Source organism: Solanum stenotomum, chromosome 4 (genome assembly GCF_019186545.1).
Source record: "Solanum stenotomum isolate F172 chromosome 4, ASM1918654v1, whole genome shotgun sequence".
Lineage (NCBI taxonomy): Eukaryota > Viridiplantae > Streptophyta > Magnoliopsida > Solanales > Solanaceae > Solanum > Solanum stenotomum.
The window spans coordinates 34,922,404-34,937,798 of record NC_064285.1 but is presented as its reverse complement, the minus strand read 5'-3'; the positions used below and the strand labels follow the sequence as shown (position 1 = coordinate 34,937,798).

Sequence of the window (15,395 nt, the reverse complement as noted above, 5' to 3'; positions counted from 1 at the left end):
TAACTAGGGTTGGGGTGTGATAGTGTTGAAGGAGTCACCAACGGGGCCACCCATGGACCGTAAGTCCAATGTCGAGCCGTGGGTAGGCAGTCGTAAGTCTTGGTCTGAGAGTTAATTTTCAGAACTCAAACCATGGACTGACAGGACGGTCCGTAACCCAACCCATGGATCGTAGGTTATGCATCGTAGGTCATGATCAGGGAAGTCTAACCAAGTGTGGAAACACGGAGCAGACGATGGACCATAGGTCAACCCACGACCCTTTCTGCACAACCGTCAATGAGATCAGAGAAATTGAGGTTCCAGTACATGATGAAGTTTCTAAGTGTTGAGCCACGGAGGGTGACTGTAGGTCTACCTGCGGTTCACAGGTCGTGTCGTCGATAGAAATCGTTTTCCCGCAGTTAATTTCCTTATTTTGTTTCATGTTTTATTTAGGATTGTCTTTCTCTAAATAGGAGTTGTCATCCTCGTTTTTTGGGGGTTAGACATTATTGTAAAGTTCTTAGTTTTGTTCTTTGGGAATTAATTTGCAACCTCTTAGCGTTTAACTTTCCGGTTTTCGTTTTATACAATTTTCTCTTTGAAATTCAATTGAGGATCTTTGGGTTTCATCAATTCTTCTTGTAAGTTCATGACTTCTTTTTACCCAATTATGAATTATGATCTTTCAAGCATGAGTGGCTAAATCCACAACTAGGGTTGTGGGAATCTTGAGCAATTAACAAAGTATGAATAATAATTAAGTAACTCTTGAATAGTGTTCATGCATGTATTGTTAATCCTTTCTTTTAGAAGCCTTTTTAACGAGAGCACGCGTTAGAACTCGCCTCGTTCTTACATACCGAACCTAGGAGGTAATGAATGAGAAAAGGATTAATCAACAGATATTTAGTGGATGGTATCTAATAGTTTGATGTCAATTGGAGTGAGGGTGAAAACTAAACTACATTGATATGACGACTATCTAGGGTAAAGGTAAGAGTTAGTAAAGCACACACCCGTAGACGCACCAAGTTTTGTGGTAAAATTCCCTATTTGGAGGACGAATCACTTAGGGATATCTAACTTACCAATTTAGAATGTTAAACACTAGGAATGGATTACTCTATTAGGATTACTGTGTTAAGAGCTTGTGGGGAACATATATACCCTAGTTTCTTCTCATATAGATACAACAACGGTTGAATCTTGCTACTTGTTACTGAAGCATAATAATTTGTTACTTAATTACAAAATCCCCCCTGTTTACTTTCCTTGGAAATAATTTGACTAAACGGATATACTTGTTAGTTAAGTTTAAGTCTAGACCATATTCCTTGTGGGATTGACCCCAACCTACATGTTGGGTTCTTTATTTGACAACGATCACTTATAGTTTTTTAGGGAGGAGTAATTTTAGCGTATCAATGACAGAACGTCCTGTTGGACCGTTGAAAAAGTATTGGAACTTGACAATTTGGGAAAACATGTCTGGCCAACCACGGACCTGACTTACGGTCCGTGGGTAGTTCGACGGGCCGTGGAAGGCACCGTAGGAATTGGCACCAGATTTCTTAAAAACTAAATTTTCCTGCCTTTTCAAATTCGAGGAGTTACACAATGTCTATTTCAATGGTTGTAATGTATTGTTTCATAATATATTGTATTTATGGTACTCTATTGTTTGAATGAATTAAATGTTTGGATAAATTGTATCATTTTATATCGTTATATAATGTCACACATCTATAGTTTGAATGATAAATCTACAAGAAAGATACGGAACGAGATAAAGCTACTGTGAAAAGGTAGAGTATTCTAGAAAAATATTATGTTAATAGTAAGCTCCACTACTACAAATTTTATCGTTTGAATCATGGACGATCTTGATAAGCAAATAAATATGTCGTCATGTATTAAAAAATATTCATTACTATATAATAGTTGTATTGGTCAAGATATGAGTAGAACTGCATCATGTCAACATTTTGATGATATCTAACAATCAAAAAGTTGGCACTAGGTAAATGTTACAATAATAACCATAGGTGAAACAGCACACACATGAAAAATTGTTATTTGAGCAAATGCTGGGATCAATTGCCACCACCACCATTGCCCCATCCTCCTCCGGCACCAAAACCACTACCACCATTTTGACCATCACCACCACCTCCACCTTCACCTCCACCACCACCACCACAGCTACCGCCATTTACACCCGATCCATGACCTTCTCCATATCCAATGCCAAAACCAGATCTAACATAACTGCCATCTTCTCCACCACCAACTCCACCACCGTTTACACCGGATCCATGACCTTCACTATATCCAATGCCAAAATGTGATCCACGATCACTACCTCCTCCTCCACCACCACCACCACCACCACCGCCACCAAATAGGCCTCCTACAATTCGGCCAAATCCATCAGTTTCACCTGATCCATGACCCTCGCCAAATCCAAATACAACCCCAAGTCCAACACCACTACCTCCACCACCTCCGTCCCTGCCACCATCACCTCCTCCCTCGCCACCATTACCACCAACCCTAAGACCTCCTAAAATTTGGTCGAATCCACCGTTGAAGTTAGGAAAACTGGGTAATAATGGATTGTCAAGAAGCTTCCTTGCAAAGGAAGTTTGCACTACAAATCCCAAAAACAACAATTAGAATCAACTTGCATCTCATCTTTGTATCTACTGTTAGAACTGCACAAAAAAATAACATAACCTCGATTAGTGGCTGAACTAGGAATTCGATTAATTCTAACAAGAGAATTAAAAAAAAATTTACTTGAAATTTGAATTGAGGCATAAACTAATTTTTAAATCACCTATACTACAACACTAAAAGCTTCCTAAATATTAAGGGAATCCAACAATGTGTATATATAAAAAACTATTTTATCTTATTTACTCAATATTATATTGCAACTAAAGAGATTCAATTAACCTCCTTCCAATAGTTAGCTCCACTTTTGACAACCACAACAAGAAATGAAATTTTAAGTGACGACTTTTTTTCAACTCATGCCGTCACCAATAAAAGTAATGAGTGTTTGTGACAAATTCCCCGCAAATATGGAAGCGAACACTATTCATTATTATGATTTCCTTTGTTATATATATATATATATATATATATAGTCTAAAATTATGTAATATTATGTAAAACGTATCGAGTTCTCCAAAAATGAATGTATTGTACTTTGCTTTTGACGTATTTGTTTTGTGAGGATAAATGCTTGATTATCCATGAAAACGCTAAAATATTACTTACAATATCGTTTTAATTAATAGTTGAGATACTATGAAAAATTAGAATAGGAAGGGGTTAAATACAATAGGGGGTAGTACAATTAATTAATGTATAAATGTTTGCAAAACGTAAAAAAACAAAAGGAAAATTGAAGTGAATGTATATGTAGTTAAACATCAATAAAGAAAATGGAGTTACTAAATTATCTCTTGCGTTTCAAGTTATTTGTTGGAAGTAGAAAAAAATAATACTTTCTCTGCTTCAAAATGTTGGGTATGTAGCAAGAGTTAATGGGAAATGGAGGGAAGATGAAAGAGGAACTTGAAAAAGTTGGGAACTTGGAAAGTTGAGAACTTGGAAAGTCCTCTTATGCTTTATTGAAAAGACATTTGCTCTTCATCGGTGGTGGAAACAAAAATAAGAGAGTTTAAATATAGAAACACTCCTATTAATTGTTAAAAGGGTTGGAAAGAGGGACCCCCCTCGCGCCATCGTCATCGTCGCTCGCTCGGCTCGTCTTCGGCGTTGGATTTGGATTTGGATTTGGAAAGACCCGACTCAGATCCACGCGCAACCCGTTTTATTTAAATCATTCCCGTTTTATTTGAATTTCCCACCGTTGGAAGTGACTGTTTTGAAAGGGTTGCAACTTTCAGAAACAGCCATGACCGTTTGAAAGGTTGCAAACTTTCATGAATGGTCGTGTGGATTCTGAAAGGATTGCAACCTTTCGGAACCAGTTCCTCTTGCCTATAAATACATGATAACTCAGACCTATTCCTTACGAATTTTTCTTATTTCTTCTTCTTCTTCTGCACAAAATTTTTTCGCGTACTTTACTGCTGTTGAGTGGTTCGCTGACACCAGAGTTTTGGTTATCAATACACTGGTGATTGAGATCATTCTATCCTGGGAGGACATATTCCAAATCAAACCTCGGATACTAGAGGGGAATAATATCCTTAAGGGGACACTGTGCATTCAATGGGCTTGATCTTTTTCTGATTCTGTTTTTCCATATTGTGGTACATTTTTTTACAGATTTTAGTTTTGTCAATTAATTTATGTTCATCTATTCTTACTAGTTTATTAAACTTTGGTTACTTCGTGTTTCTGCAAAGTTTATTGAAATCAGTAATTCTGGTTTTTTATACACAGATTGATAACACAAAATAGTTGTCGTATTTTTTTATTTATACGTCCCTTAAAATTAATTAGGAGGGTATTTGACTAGTTTTTCTTTTTATTTCTTAAGATACAATTTTTCTTAATTAATTGTGGTGTTTGTATTCTTAAAAATAATTATTAACATTCTCTCGATTCACTTGTACTTATCCAGTTGTTAAACTTAGCACGTCCCTTAAAAGCAATGATGAATATGATTGTATTTTATCATAATCATATAGTCTTGGAATTTTTGGATAGTTAGTAGTATATTAAGGGTAAAATATATATATATATATATAATTCTTGATACGTTAAAAGTGACAAGTAAAATTGAAAAAATCTATTTTAGGAATAACGAATTAGTAAAAGTGAATGGAATGAATATTTTGAGATAAATATTTTTAATAAAAATGATAAATATTTTTAGACGGATAGGAGGGAGTATATGTATTCCATTTTGAACATTAAAGTCTTGAAATCCAATTGCTTAATTACTGGATATTAACATTATCAAATATTCAAATTCCATTATGAATTATGTAAACAAACAAATAGTCCTGAAAAATGTAGCTAAATATTATAAAAATAAGTATATGCTTCAAAATAATTCTTGTATTGTGCACTCGCTCCAATTAAGCACACATTAACGTTTTAAGACATTTTAATCACTTCATTTTTTTTCTTTCGAACATAATCTAAGCTCCAATAACCTAACTATCTTTGTGGGATAGTGATGTTGTTTTTGATAGATCCTCTAGTGAAGAGATCAACTATCTTTGTGGGATAGTAAAGTTATTTCCGATAAATCATATGTTCAAGAGATCGGTTACTACAATCAATAATTCAAAACACAATCCCCAGGAATTCCTAAAATTGATGGACTAAATTGTGTAGTTTAATTCTTGTATGATTACTCATTTACAAACACCTATTAGATATTAAATGATCTAAAACTGTAAATTTCTAATTCAACTTGGATGAAGGACAAAAAAATTGACCGACTCGATCAGTTAATTGGCGAAGAAAAATAAAATATAACATTGACCAAGACGGTCTTCTTTAATTACACAATTATTGGGCATTTAGGGGTCAATTTATAGGAATTAGCCAATTTTTTCAATTTTCTTGTGTAGCCCATTAAAATTGTGTTGATAAAGATAAGGCTTTGAGATGATTTTTTCAAAAATCTGTACAAAGAGCCATAGGGAGTTAGGGGAGCGGCACGTACAATTTCACCATTTTTACGTCATTTTTGGGCATTAAGGGGTCAATTTACTGGAATCAGGAGATTTTCTCAGTTTTTCGTGTATAACGCCCATAAATATGGCTTCCAGACCATATTTTAATAAAACCTTTACAGAACCCCCCGTTAGTGAGTTGAGCGAGCGATATGTACAATCTCACAATTTTTACGGCACTTATGGGCATATATAGGCCAATATAAAGGATTTAGGCTGGTTTTTTTTGTTTTTCGTAAGTGTTAAATTTCGACTGAATTTTTTTACGAAAAAATTACAAGGCTCTCGAGGCAGCCCCCAACCAGCCCACTCCGGGGCCCCCCCCCCCCCTTGAGGCTCCATTATCCCCTCCCCCCATCACCGAAACAAGCAAAACAAGGCCAAGAATGTTGTAACAACTTTAAGAAAGTCACACATGAATTATATTTATAATTATTTCACATAAAAATATGTAAATAAATTAGTAAGAACTAGCAGATCATGGTCGCTATTAATAGATTTACGCAATTTTCAAATATTTTAATAAATAAGGTTTACATGCCTCACTTTTAAATTTAAAATAAAAAAAAACTAACTAAAACAAGCAAATACAGTGTAACTATTCTTGTATATAGATAACATATCAATAAGATAAGAAGGCAAATCAAATTAAGGAGTGGAACTAGGAAAAATAGTTGTAAAATGGTGAAACTTAATATGCTCATAACTTCGGGTGCCCTAAGGCACCGTATCCACGGGCATACACATAAAAAATAGTGAAATTCGGGTAATTCATAAAATTTGGCTCATGAATGCGATAATATGCGTCAAAAATATGGTGGGACTATACTTAATGTTACCCAAACTCATTACGGAGATCCTCGTATAGTTTATTCAGAAAAAAATTCATGTGCCCAAAGACGACAAATCAATGCGCTAATACACACAAAAAATGGTGAAATATAGGTAATTTGTAAAAGTTGGTTCGTAAATGCAAAATATATACATGAAAAAATGGTGACTTTGTATGTAGTGCTTCCCTAACTCATTACGGAGGTTCTCATATAGTTTTTAGGAAATATAAAATAGGGAACCCTAAATTCACCAAATCCATTGGCTAATACACACGAAAAATAATAAAATTTGGGTAATTCGTAAAAGTTGGCTCGTAAATGCAAAAATATACTTAAAAAAATGGTTTGACTGTACTTTATGCTTCCCCAATTCATTACGGAAGTCCTCATATAGTTTATTTAGAAAAAAATTTGGATGCCCCAAAAGTGCTAGATCCATAGGCTAATACACACGAATAATGGTGAAATTCGGGTAATTCATAAAAGTTAACTCATAAATAGGAAAGTATGCGTGAAAAAAAAGGTGGGATTGTACATAGTGGTTTCCCAATTCATTACAGAGGTTCTCATATAGTTTTTTTTTTCAGAAAAAAATTGGTGCCAAGGGCGCCATGTTCATGGGGTAACACACATGAAAATGGTGAAATTTGGGTTATTCGTAAAAGTTGGCTCGTAAATGCAAAAATATGCCCAAAAAATGGCGAAACTATACGTAATGCTTCTCCAACTCATTACATAGGTCCTCATATTTTTTTTTCAGAAAATATTTTGTGTACCTTAAAGGCGCCAGATCCATAAGAAATTTGGTGAAATTTAGATAATTCAAAAATGATGACTCGTAAAGGCGAAAATATGCATGAAAAAAATGGTGTGACTAAACGACTCGAGCCTACACCCTGGACGTGGCTGGCACTAAAGAACCATTGTTGGTCCCAAGCGAACCCTCATCCTGGCAGACTACAAGCGGAAGACTAACTCAAGCATACAAAAGCATCAAATTGAAATAAATGCTTAAAAACTATTCACTGAATCTCAAAACTTTGTTGAAAATACTAAGTATAAACATAATTTTTAAATAAAGTATCTGAAACTAAAAAACTCTCCAAAATTGTCTATCTATGAAGCTTATAGTGTATACAAGGATGACTATTGGGACAAGACCCGCGACTCCTCAAGAGAATTATAGGTAACAACTTATAAAAGTTGGAGTCCACTAGAAGCAATGAGGTCTTACTTAAATGCTAATGAAATGATTTTAATGAACTCTTGCTGAGGATCCTAAATACCTATATCTACATCATTATAAGATGCATGTCGAATGGCATCAGTACATTGAATGTAAAAGTATGTAATATAGCTAAAAAAGGAAAAAACGAAATGAAAGGACTACTGTAGATATAGAAATATACTCAATTGAATGTAAAGAAATAAAGGAGTTCAATCATTTAAAGCTTTACAAAATACTTTCTCATCTCTGAACTCAACATAATAAGTGATATATAAAAATACACTTTAACTCTATTGGGAGATTCTCTAATCGACAATGATCACTATGAGCTACTTGTTGATACATCATCTCGCCCACGCTACCAGAACTGTCATATACCTTGTTGAGGTATAGAACTCCTCAACTAAGTAGATCCACTAAGCTATGCTTAAAAGAAATAAGGAATTATCTAAAAAGTATGACATTTTACCCATGTTGGCATACATTGTTTATGGGTTGTGAGTTGTTTGAACTCTCCCCTTATCGGTGCTCAATACTACTCCCAATAATATATACTCATGCTCATATGTTTTAAAAACATAACTCTTCTTCTGGTTTACGATAATTGCTCAAACAACCTTCTTAAAAGAGGTAACTGGTTTCAAAATATCTTTTGAACTAACAAGTCATTAAGAAATCAAATTTTCTCTTTTATCAATGTAAAAACTGATACATTTGGGAATACTTAGTTCCCTTATACTCTTGGTCAATTCATACTTAAAAACACTTTCTAAAAATATATCAAAATCATATTGTGATATGATCATTCATGACTCGAGAAGTCATACTGCATAAACATTGGTGGTATTTCCAGATACCATACTTCTTAAACATTGATGGAGTACTAGATACCATACTCCTTAAACATTAATGACATAACTAGATACCATACTGCTTAAACATTGATGTCATACTCTATTGTCATACTAATCATGTTTTAGAAACTCTTTCTCAAAACTTATCTTAACTTTCTCAAAAAGCCAGTTTAAAACTCAAGTATTGGCTTAAAAAAAAGTGTTTCAAAATTTTAAACTCAAAATAGGGTTCATGCTGAAATATAGACATGAACAAATCAACTCAAGGATCTCAATAACAATATAGAAACTCAATTATTAGGAATAAAATTTTTAAAAGAAACATAAACTCAAGAACTCAAAATCAACTTATCTCAAGAATACTCAAATCTAGGGAAAAAATCTTAGATTACTCTTTTACTGATGTGAAAGTAGTTGTAGGGCGTGAGGACGAACTAGTCCAACACTATCATAGCCTTACATATCTGGAAGAACAAGGTTCTTGAAGAATAACTTGATTAGAAGCATTGAAACCATAGCTTGAAGGAGAACAATCAAGAAAACCTTTCTTGAGATTTCTTGAATTAGTTTCTTGAAACTCTATGGCCAAGAATTATGATTTTCATTAGTGATACATAAATGTATGGAGAAATTTGAGTTGAAAAGAATGAAATTCTTGGAGAAGGACTTACCTTGAAGACGAATCTTGAAAAAGATTGAAAGAATTTTGAATGAAGTCTTCTACTTTGATTTTTTTTCTTAGGGTTTTGCCCTAAGGTTTGAGAGAGAAGAGAATGATGGGATTCATGGGCTAGTACGCACAAAAAACGGCGAAATAAGGATACTTAGTAAAAGTTGGCTTGTAAATTTGACTATATGCATTAAAAAATAGTGGGATTGTACGTATATAGTTTTTTCAATGACGGTAATCTTCATATAGTTTTTTCAAAAAAAAATTAAGGTGTCCCAAAGACGTCAGATCTATTGGCTAATACTCACAAAAAGCAGTGAAATTCGAGAAATTTGTAAAAATTATCTTGTAAATGCGAAAATATGCATGAAAAATGGGATCGTACGTAATGCTTCCCAAACTCATTATGGGGGTCCTCGTATAGTTTTTTCAGAAATAATTCTAGGTTCCCAAGGTATCAGATCCTTGGGCTAATACTCACAAAAAATGGTGAAATTTACGTTATTCGTAAAAGTTGGCTCGTAAATGTCAAAAATATGTGTTAGAAAAATGGAGGGACTGTATTTATGCTTCCCCAACTCATTACAGAGGTCCTCTTACAATTTTTTCAGAGATTCTTTTTAGGTGCCCCAAAGGCGTCATATCCATGGGCAAATAATACAAACAAAAAGGGCGAAATTTTGGTAATTTGAAAAAGTTGGATCGTAAAGTCAAAAATATGCACGAAAAAATGGTGGGACTGCACATGATATTTCCCAACTCATTACAGAGATCCTCAGAAGATTTTTTCAAAAAAAAATCAGGTGCCCCAAAGGCATTAGATTCATGGGTCAATACACATTAAAAATGGCAAAATTGGGTAAATTCGTAAAAATTTACCCGTAAATGCGAAAATATGCGTCAAACAAATGGCTGGATTGTACGTAATGCTTCCCTAACTCATGACGGAGTTCCTTATATATTTTTTTTGAAAAAAATTTTGTGTGTCCATGGCACCATATCCATGGTCAAATACAAATGAAAAATGGAAAAATTAGGGTAATTCGTAAAATTTGACTAGTAAATGCAAATACACGCGTGAAAAATGACGGGACTGTATGGAATGCTTCCCCAACTCATTATCGAGGTCCTTACATATTTTATTCATAACAAAAATTTGGATGCCCCCCAAGGTGCAAGATTTATGGGGTAATAAACATAAAAAACAACGAAATTTAGGATATTTGTAAAAGTTGGCTCATAAATGCGAAAATATGCATGAAAAAATGGCAGGATTATGCCTAATGCTTACGCAACTCGTTACAGAGATTCTCATATAGTGTTTTTAGAAAAAAATTGGGTTCTTCAAAGGCACCATATCCATAGGCTAATATGCAAGAAAAATGGTGAAATTCGGGTAATTAAAAAAATGGCTCGTAAATGCAAAAATATGTGTGAAAAAAGTGGTGGGACTATTCGTAATGTTTCCCCTGCTCATTACGGACGTCATCATATAATTTTTATTTAATACTTTTTTGGATGCTCCAAAGGCGCTAAATCAATGAGTTAATATGCGTGAAAAAATGGCGGGAGTGTACATAATATTTTCCCAACACATTACGGAAGTCCTTATATAGTTTTCTCAAAAAAAATGTTCGGGTGACCAAGGAGTCAAATCCATGGGCTAATACCCACGAAAAAACATGAACTTTGGGTAATTTGTTGATGTTGACTAGTAAATGCGATAATGTGCATGAAATACAACGGGAGTGTACATAATGCTTCCCAACACATTACATTGGGTTTGTTCACAAACTTGTCTGACCTTGGGAATAAAATAAGCCACATAATTGAGATTTCCTACGAATCTCTGAAGTTGTGTTTGATCAGTTATTTCATTGGGAATTTTGGAAGAGAACTCTATGGTTCTGTAAATAGGTTTGTAAGCTCTTTGCTAGAGGTCATGACCTAGAAACCTGATGGTAGTTTGAAAGAGCATAATTTTCATAGCACTAAGAACTAAACCATTATTCTTAAAAATCTTTAAGAAAGTATTGAGATGTTTAAAATGAGGATCAATGTTTTCAGAGAAAATCAACACATCATCTGTGTAAACAATAGACATATAAGCATAATCATTGAATATAGAATTCATGATATTTTTGAATTCGGAAGGAGCATTCTTGAGTCCAAATGGCATAACATTCCATTCATATTGTCCAAAAGGGACATTGAAAGCAATTTTATATTTATCTTTTTCAGAAATTTGGATTTTCCAAAAACTTTATTTCATATCAAATTTTCTATAAATATTAGCTTTAAAAGTTCTTTTCAAAAGATCTCTTTTGTTAGGTATTGAATACCTAATCCATTTTAAAACAGAATTAAGACGTTCGTAGTTTATAACTAACATGGGTGCTCCTCTTTGTTTCTGAACTTTTTTATTGACATAAAAAGCAGAGCAACTTCAAGGAGATTTAGAAACTCTAATGATTTTGTTTTGCAAAATAATGATAATATCTTTCTTACAAAATTCCATCATTTCGTGATTCATTTGAATGGGCCTTGCTTTAGTAGTAATGGCATGTTCATTGAATCCTTCAATGTATGGGAGTTCAGCAATATGTTTTTTTCTTTCCCAAAAAGCATTTGGAAAATCTAAGCATATTTCTTGTTCAAATTATTGTTTAAGATTCACTATCTTAGTAACCATCTCTGGGATTTTTAAATTCTGCTCCATTTTCTTTACTCTAATTTCATCATTTAAAAAGGGGATATGTTGAGAAAGGTTATTGATTCAAAAAACTATATTTTCCCTGATAAAATTACTTTCATCATGTGAAAGAGTTTTGACAAAAGGAAAATGTAAATCTTTTCCAAGAATATTGGTTTTAATACCATTTAAATCAGTAAAATAAGGTTTTATTTGAATGATAAAATGAATGCCAAGAAGAATATCTTCAGTAATTACAAAGTAATTAGTTAAGCAAATACCATTATTGCATATTTGAGCTTTCAAAATTTTATAATTTATTTTCAAAAGTTCTCCTGTAGAGGAGTATAATTTTGAAGTACTTTTTGGCAAATACTATGTAGGAACAAACCTTTTACAATGCAGTTACTATCTGCACCACTGTCAAGCAAAGTAACTATGTTAATAACAAAATGTTTATTAACTATAATTCTAACAGGTATATGATGACTTTGAGGTCTGACTGAACAAATTACGGTTACTTCAGGATCTTCTGAAGTAGATGGGTGATTACCAATCTTGGAGAAGAAAGGTTCAGCGAAATGATCGTTGTTAATAGAATCATCTCCATTATCTTGAGAGGATTCGTGGTCAGAATCTGGTTCCTGTAATGAAGCCTTCTTCAGTACCTGGTCGGTAAGGATATCGGTTTCGACCTTTTCGAGTCGAGATTTCATATTTCTGATTTCTTCCTTGAGAGTAGACACCTCAGGATGAAGATATGAAATAGAAGGTTGAGATTGGTTGTATACATGACTCATGATTTTTTTCATGCCGAATTGTTCAACAACTGGTTGGGGTTTAGGATTATCAGTGTTCAGTATGAGATGTTTAAGTTTGAGAAGAAAACATTTTTGGGGTCTTCATCATTGATGTGTGGTATGACATCAAAGAGGGCTTCTTTAAAGTCATTAGAGAGGACTCTGATTTTTTGGGGAGTACTGTCACAAGTACAAAAAGCATCAGTACAATTGCAAACTTTTCCATATTGGTTGTTAACTGATTCATAATTAAGGTTGATATCTTTATCATCACTATATTCATCAGAAGAGTGTGAAGAGTCAGAAAAGGGTTCATCAAAAATAGAAAGGAGTTTATCGTTGGTGTCTTCAACAATGCCAAGAAGGTTGATCTTCTTCTTTTTAGTATTGGAATGACATTAGCTGGATTTATGTCTAGTTTTTCCGTATGAAAAAAAAACATCTTTTTGAAAATCTCCGGGCCTCTTGGACCTATATTTTTTCTTCTGGGTTTTGCAGAGTCTCTTCTTCGAGAGCTAGATCGGTGAGACTTCTTTCATTTCATGTCTTTCTTCACTCGATCAGGAAGAGTAATAAATTTGAAGACTTGACAGAAACTTCCCAATTCTCTTCTAGAAGAAGATTGCACCTTCTTAAGCTGATGCTTAAGTTTGATATTTGTGTAGAGTTCGAGTCCTACAATGTTGATGGTGTTGACGAGGTCTCCGTAATTGAATTGGTTGTAAGGGATACGACCATCGTTGTGCTCCTGGATTTTGGTTCTGACTTTGTCACCAAACAGAGGAGGAAGACCATTTATGGAGTGCTCTTTCCAGATATCCAGATGACAGTCTGGACGGATCATAACCTTACTAAGGAAAGCATGTTTGTATTTAATGAAGTTGTCTAGGGAAAGACTACTGAGGTTGTTCAGGATTTGGAGACTCCTATCCTGAAAGAGTTTGGGCTCGCTAATGAAATTCTTAGCGATATGATAGAGAAGTGTGGCACAAGCATCTTCTCTAGTAATTTGAGACGTAGTCTAAGTGGCTCCTTCGGTTTTTGACTACGGTTTCTATTACAATAGCATTGTAGATGAGGTTCTTGGCTTCATCGTTGCAGTAGTAGTCCCACCAATGTTTTAGCATGCCAGTGAAACTTGTAGCAATCATGATACAAACTTCTTTGTCAGTAAAACTTCTAATTTTGTATGTTGTAATAGAAACTCTCATTTCATGGAGCTTGTTCTAGATTTGATGCTCAACTAGGCCATGAATGTTCCATTCGGTGATTCCTCTTCCTTCTTGAGAAGAAGTGGATAAGAAATCATTTTCCTAATATTGATGGTCTGGGAAAGAAGGACGGTTATGATAATTTTTCAGGTTATGAAAATTATCATTTGAGAGTTTATGTATCAGAGTCTTTTTCCTGGAGGGTCGAGACATTCTTTTGGTTTTTCCCATCTTTGGTGGAAATATTGAAGTTGGAAAGTTGTTCATTGATTTTGTCAATGACATTTCTGGAAATTTCAAAAGTATCTTTGAATTTAAGGAATTTTTCTCTGGAGAACTCAGTGAGTATGAATCCTGGGTTCGGTTCAATATTATGAATGGATGAGGTAGAAGATGGAGTAGGTCTTCTACTAATGGATGGTTTAGAATCCTCTATTTGTCTAGAAATGACATGAAGAATTTGGTTGGAGTAGTTGTTTTATTCTACTACTTGATCTATGTTAGCTGGAGTGACGAAATAGGAAGGCTTATCACACTTTACTTCGAAAGGAGAAACTTTGATGATGGTTCCTGCAACAGGAATATTGAGTCCTTCAAGAGGAGGAGTAATAGATTCAACAACTTTGTTAGAAATCGTATACCATTTGTTGATGATCATTTGAAGAGTTTCGATTTGATTCTCGATCTTCCCTGCCATCACAAACCAGTTGAAGAATTCGATTTCACAGCCGATTATTTTCATGTTAGCCATCCATCAGTCCCTGAAGGCTTCTCTTTGTTTAAGAGTATAGGTAGATACATACCATTTTCTCTTTGTCTGGTTGTCTAGATAAGTCCAAAGTTTGTGAAGGACACCTTGATTAGGACTGACAGTATCACCTGTATTCAGCATCGTGATCCATCCTGGTTTTTTCACCTGGGGTGGCTCCATCTCACTAGTAGTGGGGTTAGTAGGGAGATCTTCATAAAAGACTTTAGGGATATTTCCCGAAAAGTCTACTCCGATGACTTTTCCTTTGTTGTTATCAACAGGAATAACTTCAACTTCTACTTCTTCCGGGGTTTTTGATGAAGATGTAGGTCTAGGAATGGGTCTCGAAAGACACGGAGTCAACGAACTCGACCAAGATGATCTTCTATGCGATGAAGATCCAGTAACAAAACTGTCAAGGAACTTGAGTTCTATTAACCCATCGGGGAACTAAATGACTCTTTCAATTTGAGATCTCTCAGAGTGAGGAGAAAGATTGGGTTATGGATTCAAAACAGCAATCATTGCTGGAAAGTACATCGTTACAATTGAGAAGTCGAGGGACAAAAATAGTACTATGTTCATGGTTGGCTTCCATGAGCATAGTTACACCTTTCTGGCTCTCAGTACGAGCCTTTGGTGCAAGAGTGGTTTTCATAAGCCTATAATAAATCAAATAGATAATCGCTATCTCACGAGTAT

At 34.4% G+C, this 15,395-nt stretch overlaps 1 protein-coding gene across 1 annotated transcript; it reads right to left on the bottom strand.

Annotated features, from left to right (window-relative positions):
- Positions 1–2,078: 2,078 nt before the first annotated feature.
- LOC125861452 (glycine-rich cell wall structural protein 2-like) lies at positions 2,079–12,647 on the bottom strand. The gene is made up of 2 exons (XM_049541346.1): positions 12,323–12,647; positions 2,079–2,635 (listed from the first exon to the last, which is right to left on the bottom strand). Exons 1-2 carry the CDS (start codon positions 12,645–12,647, stop codon positions 2,079–2,081), a joined length of 882 nt encoding a protein of 293 aa, XP_049397303.1.
- Positions 12,648–15,395: the final 2,748 nt, after the last annotated feature.